An 8,716-nucleotide genomic window follows, 5' to 3' on the forward strand; every position below is an offset into this window, starting at 1 on the left:
CTAAGCCACAGAGGGTCCAGATACTTGATCAAACATCATTCTGTTTATTTCTGTGAGGGCGTTTCTGGATGGGATTCATATTTAAATTGGTGGCCTTTGAGTAAAGCAGATTTGCCTTGCTGTAATGTGCTTGGGCCTCACTGAGTCAACTGGAGGTTTGAATAGAGCAAAAAGACTTATCTTCCTTGAGTGAGAAAGAATTCTCCAGCAATGGCCTTCAGACGTTATCTGCGACATTGGCTTTTCCTGATTCTACAGACAATAAATAGACTTTGCACTTGAATTGAAACACGAGCCTTCCTAGGTATCCAGTATGTCCATGCCCACTTGCAGAATTTTGACTTACCAGCCTCCGTAATCGCATTCCTTATTTTATATATATATATATATATATATATGTATTTTTTTTTTTACTTAACTCACACACACACACACACAACTCTCTCTCTCTCTCACACACACACACACACACATGCACTATTGGTTTTGTTTCTGTTACATGGCCACTCAATATCAATTCATTGATTAAACACCAGAGTATGTGGGGAAAGTAACTATTTCCCACAGCACATGTTGTGTCCACCTGGTTATTGAGTCTCCTGCTCAACACCGGATGTCACTTGTGAGTATGTACATGGGAATAAATATTTACACACTCTGTGTCCTTTCTGCATGATCTCTATATGTACCTCTTAGCTTCTCATTAATTTTTCTATTTAGTTCTTTTTGAGTTTCTGATAAGCCATCTCACTTATTAATTTCTGATGAGACAATTTAGATTATTTCTCTGAGTGCTTATCCTTCCTGTCAGGTGAGCAACCAGACATATCACCCAAACTTCAGTTCACTGGGAAGATTTACCTTCACTTCTGTCTTTCACAGTCTTCTCCTGAATGGGATTATAGTATGGCATCTATTTCCAGTTGCTATATTTTACATATCCACTGATAAACCTCTTTTTTCAACTACTTCAGTATAAGATCATACAGAACCCTCTTCCCCATCCCCCAACCTGGACCATAGGTATGTTTGAGATGGAGATAGCAAAGGAATGTGAACATGTGCCATCGGAGTCCGAGTCATCTGCTCATGCAGTTTACTGAGCTTCTTTGGAACTTCTCAGGCCTTGTCTCCAAAATGCCACAATGATGTTTATGATCAAATGCTTCTGTGCAGTTGTAACTTTAGGGTTCATTGGGTCAAAGTGGTCAAGTTGCATCAATTTCATTCTGGTAGACATAATATCTTATAAAAATATGTAGAATGTTTACTGCTTGCCTTTCACCAGGAATAGTTAGCACGATTGCATCAATGTAATGAATCTATTGTATGCAACGAGTTCTGAGGTATTTCATGTTGGCAGCTATATCAAGATGATTTAGTTCTCTCTGGGCCATCTTATAACAGAGATCAGGAGAGCTGACATACACCTGGGCAAGGTGGCAAAGAAATATTTGTTATTTCTGTTTGTAAATACAAGCCGGAAACCATCACAGGTTCTCAGTATTTTCCCAGTATATAGTCATTCAGAAAAATGACTGAAGTTTCCTCTGGTTTAGGTGTTGGGGAATAAATGTTATAATTACACCTGTGGCCATGTTACAACGTCCTTCACCAAGAGACCCAGCCCACCTCCTTTCCAGTTGAGTGCTTCCTGGTCTGGGAAAAGCTTTGCCTACTAACTGCATTGAAGTCTGGGGATTGGGTAAAACACAATGAGTCTCCTCTCCGAGAATATGTGTTAAGTTTCCAGACAACATGCATGGATTTTTCCTTAGCATATCAAGCAGCTCCTTAGTGAAATATTCTTTATTTTTTCTTTTCTTTTCTTTTCTTTTTTTTTTTATTTCCCAAAACTTCAAAATCAGCCAATCGCTGTCACAGATTTCTGTGGATGAAAACTCTGGCTTTTTCCCTCTGGCTTATTGTGTCAAATTCAACCTCTTGACCTCTAGAATCAAATTATTACCAGTGACAACAGAAACCTTGATTCCACTATGGCATCTCCCACTACATCTGCAGTCAACAGAGAACAGTTGCCACAACAGACCGTCACCAGTTTCTCTCACCAAAGCATTCTCCACCCTTTATCTTTCCAAAAAATCAACTCACAAAACTGGCCTTGAAGAGAGGAAATCAAAGCCTAGAGGAGGCTGTAGAAATGAGATCAATGACTGACTAGCCTCCTCACTGTATAAAAGGTGGTGACCTTGAAACTGCTCCCCCACGCCCATGCTGAACTCCAGACCCCTCTGTTCTACCCCAGGGCCATCAAGTAGCTTCAGAAACTTCTCTTTTCTTTACCTTCTATGCCTGGGCTAATTCTCTCAGTATGGGTCTGACAGATTCAGTGGGATTGAATGCTGAAGTATTTTAGAGTATCAAAACTTGAAGATGTCTAAAATTTACATCTTAATGTTTTTCCCAAACTATAGATTTATCCATTGTTTTCTACATAATTAATAATGAAATTCTGTCAGTTTAACCCCCTGCACATTTCCCTAGTAAATTCATTACTTTCCATTTTAAAAGCCATTATCTTGGCTTAAACACCATGTGGGCTGACACTATTCCTTCATGGCATTTAATCTCCTTTTTCACTCTCCCCTTGTCCCATGAAAAACAAGAGGATTTGTAAGGGTTGACATGCTTAATAAATGTGATGCCCAAAAAATCCAAAATAGACATAGAAAATGTGCATCTTTTACAAAATTCATATCCTCATGTATTAATTGGTTAATAAAAGGAAATCTTTATTCTCTACAGAAATGTTACAACTTTACACTTCTGAAATTCAGAATTTCCAAGACCTATATGAGATTATTATTTTAGTCTTATATAGGATTTTTTTTTTAAATTGAGACAGGGTCTTGTTCTGTTGCCCAGACTGGATGCAGTGGTGTGATCATAATTCACTGTAACCTTAAACCCCTGAGCTCAAGTGATTATGGACACATTTTCAACCTGATAGGCTGTTGTATTGTTTCACTTTATTTTTTATTTTATTTTTGAGACAGAGTCTCACTCTGTCACCCAGGCTGAGTGCAGTGGTGTGATCTCGGCTCACTCCAACCTCTGCCACTGGGTTCAAGCGATTCTCCGATTGCAGCCTCCTGAGTAGCTGGGATTACAGGCACCTAACACCATGCCCAGCTAATTTTTTGTATTTTTAGTAGAGATGGGGTTTCACCATCTTGGTCAGGCTGAACTTGAACTCCTGATCTTGTAATCCACCTGCCTCAGCCTCCCCAAGGATTACAGGTATGAGCCATCGTGCTCGGCCTGTTTCAGTTCAGATTTCTTGAATTTTTATTGTTTTTAAATAACTTTGGATACATTAACTACGTATGACTTTTAATGGGTTAACTATTTGTGCCTTTGTTCATTTTCTGTTACTAATGTATTTATGACTGTTCCACCATATATTTTCATTCATATATTAATTCATTCAATAAGATTTTTTGAATATGTTATGCTACAGGCACTGTTCTAACTACTGAGAAGACATCAACAAGTAAAACAGAAAAATACCTCTGATTTCATAGCTTCATAGAGCTTTCATTCCAGTGACAGAGACACATTACTCACTGCCCAGGAGTATATATATGTTTTAAATGTGGGTTACTTTTATTGCCTTACGAATCTCAGTTAGTGGGGCTATAGTGTAACCATAGTCCATCTAGAGCTTTCATCTACATCCAAAACAGACCTTTCTAAGAACCAACTCAACTTTATTCCTTGTTTATCAGCAGGTTATAGGAAACATCTTAAACAGCCATAGACATGAGCCAAGAGAGAGGTGCCAGTGAAACAGCTGGATAGTATTATTTCTGAAGCTTGCCTGTCCTCTCTGGTTGGCATAGGGGTCTTTAGCTTGCCTTTTCATTGAGAATCTGCCTGTGCTGATTCTGGATATACCAATTCATCTTATAATGAATTGCTGCTGGTAGTGCTTGAACTTATTTGGTGAGTCTTACAGGTTTCTTTTTCTTTCTTTCTTTTCTTTTCTTTTCTTTTTTTTTTTTTTTTTTGAGATGGAGTCTCGCTCTGTCTCCAGGTTGGAGTGCCGTGGTGGGATCTTGGCTCACTGCAACCTCTGCCTCCCAGTTCAAGTGATTCTCCTGCCTCAGTCTCCCTAGTAGCTGGGATTACATGAACCTGCTACCAAGCCCATCTATTTTTGTATTTTTAGTAAAGATGAGGTTTCACCATGTTGTCCAGGCTGGTCTTGAACTCCTGACCTCAAGTGATCTGCCTCCCTCGGCCTCCCAAAGTGCTGGGATTACAGGCATGAGCCACAGAGCCTGTCTGGGTTTCATTTTGTTAATGGCAGTTCAGAATATATGTATGCATGATGACTCACATCCAATTTCTACAAGGTCCAGTAGCATGCCAGGAGCTATTTCACAAAAACTCTATAAATGCTTAGGTATAATTGATCTGGTCTTGTTCTAGGGCTCAAGGGATCAGTAGAAATTGTTTCACATGTTAGGACTTGGCCATAAATTCCACAAAGTTTTTTCCCACCGTTGATACCTCTGGTATCATAGTGTGCGATAAGTTGCATGGCTCCAGTGGTAGAGATTCTTCCACTGCAGCAGATTTGCTGAGGAGTCCACACTTACTCTCTGAGCCATGATAGGAGCCTTGCAGCCCTTTATATCCCCTAATATATATGTCAGAATTCTATTCCCAGGATGAACAATGCTTCCTCAGTATCCAGTGAGGCCTACCAGACATTGTGTCCTTCGCTTTCTTAAAGAGATGACCCAGCATGCACCAAGCCCATGTAAACCTAAAAATTTCATTGATGTGATACAGTGGCCAATCTTTGTTGTATTCACAACTCACTGCAGTGTACGCATCTTACTGATGCCTCCAATGTACTTGCTCCTTCTTTCTCATCTGGTCCAATTTGTATAATGTCATTAGCACAGTGAACCAGAGTTAAACTTTGTAGGATGTCCAAGCAGTCCAGGTCTCTTCACTATATTATGATACACAGTGGGTGGATTAACAGATCTAGGATAAGAATATAATAAGTATTTACTCATGTCAGCCCTAAATAAATACCAAATATTTCTGGTACTCATTTCTTAAAGAGATTAAAAAATAATTCTTTTGCCAAATGACTGACCATATTTTTTGTACCTGAGAGTAGGGTAATTTGCTTTAACAAGTATACTACATTTGAATCAGCAGCTACACTTGGAATTATTTGATTGAACTTGCAATAATCAATTGTCATCATCCAGAATCCATATAGTTTCCGTAAGAGCTACACTGGTGAATAAAATACAGAAAAATGGATGCCAGTATCCTTGCATCTCTGAGGTATTTATGGGTGGCAATAACCTTTGTCACTCACTCTATAATTCAAAATTAGTTTGGGTTTACTATTGTGCCTAGTGGAGGGGAGGAGAACAGTTTCAGGAGCCTTGGTCTTTCTCACCACAGTATGTACCAATCTGGCCAAGGAAGCAATGTAAACTTTATACCTATCCTTATGCCCAATTGTGTATTCAAAGGCCAAAGAATATCTATTGGGTGAGTCCTTGGGCCTACTGTGAACCAGACATAAACAAGTACTCTATTACTGAGACTCCATAAGCTTCTACTCTAACAGGAAGGTCATGATCCTTTCTTGGGAATCAACATCAACTTATCCCTGCATTCTGCAATCCTAGAAATGTATGTCCTAGATTTTTTTCCTAGTTATTCAAATAAATGGCCATGAATCTTGTTGAGAACTGATTTGTGCTCCCATCCAAACACATATGCTGAAGATCTAACTCCCAATTGTGACTATATTTTCAGAGAGTATCTTTAGGAGGAACCTAAGGTTAAATAAGGTCATAGGGATAAGGCCTTAATCTCATAAGACTGGTGTACATACAGATAGAGGTGAAAATATCCGAGCGCTCTCTTTCTCTGCATATACACAGAGAAAATGTCATGTGAGGACACAGTAAGAAGGCAGTAGTCAGCTCCAGGAAGGGAGACCTCACTGAACATTAACCTGGCTAGCACCTTGATCTTAGGCTTTCAGTCTCCAAAATGATGAAACATAAGTTCTTGTTGTTTAAGCCACCCAGCCTGTTATTTCATTATGGCAGCTTGAGAAGACTAATGTAAGTCCCACCGGGGATGGACTGGACTGGTCCCCGCCTCCACACCCGGCTTCTACCGGGGTGCATACCCGGCCCCCTCGGACTTCGGCGTGCACTGCAGCGGCCAGACCACCGTGCTGGACATGGACACTCACGTGGTGACCACGGTGGAGAACGGCTACTTGCACCAGGACTGCTGCGCCTCCGCCCACTGCCCCTGTTGTGGCCAGGGCGCTCCGGGATGGGGCCTGGCGTCCGCCGCCGGCTGCAAGCGCAAGTATTACCCTGGCCAGGAGGAGGAAGACGACGACGAGGAGGACGCAGGCGAGCTGGGGGCCGAGCCCCCCGGGGGCGCCCCCTTCGCCCCCTGCAAGCGCGCCCGCTTCGAGGACTTCTGCCTGGACTCGTCCCCGGACGCGTCCAACATCTCAAACTTGATCTCCATCTTTGGCTCGGGCTTCTCGGGGCTGGTGAGCCGACAGCCGGACTCCTCGGAGCAGCCGCCGCCGCTCAACGGGCAGCTGTGCGCCAAGGAGGCGCTCGCCAGCCTCGGCGCCTGGACTCGAGCCACTGTCGCCTTCTAGGGACCCCCGAGGGCACAGGGACCCGGGGCCCCCCGGGGCTGGGGCCAGACAAAGACTCGGCCAAGGGGCGAGAGGAGGGAACGAGCGGGCGCCGGGCCACTCGGGGCTGAGCTGGGACGAGCAGGGGGAGGTGGCTGATGTTTTATAAATTGTAAAATAAGAAAAAGAAATCTAACTTTTCTTTTCGGAAAGAGAAGAGACAGAATGACAAGATAGATGAAGAGAAGGGACTCTTTCTTCTTGGATGTGTTAAGGAGGATGTTCACTGCAGTCTCTTTACCACTTCCCCACTTAATGGTCTTTTATTCTTTTAACTTGAAGGAGGATAAGGTGAACCCGCCACTCACACTCAGGTAACTCAGGTGGCTGTGGCCCAGCCTGTTGGGAAAGGTCAGCTGGTGCCCGTCCGGCAGCTTCAAATTGAATTTGTCACTCTCAAAGGTCACTGTGAACTTGACCTCAGACCCTGGGCTGAAGCACAGGTGATCTTCCCGATGTTCTTGTCCTGAGTTGCTGCCATCCTGTGAGTTGCAGACAATAGTGGATTCACTGAAGCGAGGGTTGAAATGCAGGTTCAGCGTGTCTGTCTTCTGGCCCAGATTAATTACAACGCCATCAGCGCCATCATCGATCCTGCCTGTGATCTTCAGGGTCGACCCCAGCTTCATGTCCATGTTCTTAACCTCAAATTCCCCCTTTGTCCCCTGCAGAATTCCAGAGTCCTCCAGGCCTTCCCTCTCCGGCCTTCACTCTGCACATCCTCAGCCCAGCACAGGAGTCAATTTTGCCGAGAGGTAAAGAGACCTCAGCACTGGTTCTCCATCTTGACGCTCAAGATGATCCCCATATCACTGCAGCACCTGGATGTTTTCTTTCATGGGGTGCTCAGACTTTCACATTTGGAAAATATTACTGGGTGGTTCATGTGGGGGACTCTTGCAACTGGGCTTTTGGGGTCTGTCACAATTATTGGAAAGAGAAGAGACAGAAGGACAAGATAGATGAAGAGAAGGGACTCTTTATTCTTGGATGTGTTAAGGAGGATGTTCACTGCAGTCTCCTTACCACTTCCCCGCTTATGGTACAATATGTTCCAAGACCCACCAACCAGGTAGGAATATTCCTGAACTGTGAAGATAGAACCGTGAGCTTTGTTGATGTTGATCAAAGTTCCCTTACACACACCATCACTAATTGCCCCTTCTCACCTCCTCTCAGGCCTATCCATTGCCGTAGTCACTTCTGAACAGAGACAAATCAGAAATGTGCCCACATGCTATGGGAACAACTTTATCTCGGGAAGCTCTATTTTTGTGCCTCATCAAAGAGGACAAATAAGTTGTATTTAATGTCTTTAGTTGCCTTCTAATGTCAAAAAACTCAATATTGTTTCTGTTGAATGAAAACACTAGAACAATGTACATTTGTTTAAAAAAAAAATTTTTTTTTTTTGGAAGTAACTTTGCTTACTTTTATTGGCTGGGTTTTGATTGAACTGCTCTTAAAAATGGCAATTATAAAGTTTCTTTTTGACAGTTTGCTGATGGGCTTTTAAAAATCAAGAAATATAACACAGGATTTTTTCCATACGTGGAAATGCTTTGCTTCCTAAAAAAAAAAATGTACAGAAGTATGTCAGTGGTCATAGTCAGAATCTTAACTTTCTATTTAATCTTATTATCGGGTAGTATATAAGAATTACTAGTACCACTTATATGGAAGGAAATAAGTCTTTTCTTTTTTTCTAAGTATGTTAGAATAAACAAATGGACATTTGATTTGTGAATATCCATCCAAAGAAGGAATTTTGTGTCTCTTCTGCCTTTCTTTTGAGCTCCACTTCTACCCTAAGGCCAGGAAGCTTACCAGACTCTTTGTTTCTCTAGGAACTTCTGGTTTCCTATTTGGCATATAAGGAGCTTAGAAGTCATCACCCTGACCACTTCATCCACCTGATTGAGACACCAGAGTTAGCTGTTCATCTGAGTCACCATGGAGTTGGCCACACACTTCTCTTTCAGC

General features: G+C 42.3%; 1 protein-coding gene across 1 annotated transcript; it reads right to left on the reverse strand.

Moving 5' to 3' along the window:
• Positions 1-6,996: 6,996 nt before the first annotated feature.
• LOC135272862 (galectin-2-like) lies at positions 6,997-7,572 on the reverse strand. Its single transcript, XM_064371577.1, has 2 exons — positions 7,555-7,572; positions 6,997-7,398 (listed from the first exon to the last, which is right to left on the reverse strand). The coding sequence occupies exons 1-2, from the start codon at positions 7,570-7,572 to the stop codon at positions 6,997-6,999; spliced, it is 420 nt and encodes a 139-aa protein (XP_064227647.1).
• Positions 7,573-8,716: the final 1,144 nt, after the last annotated feature.

Source organism: Aotus nancymaae, unplaced genomic scaffold (assembly GCF_030222135.1).
Source record: "Aotus nancymaae isolate 86718 unplaced genomic scaffold, 86718_ANA_hifiasm-v0.15.2.pri h1tg000139l, whole genome shotgun sequence".
Lineage (NCBI taxonomy): Eukaryota > Metazoa > Chordata > Mammalia > Primates > Aotidae > Aotus > Aotus nancymaae.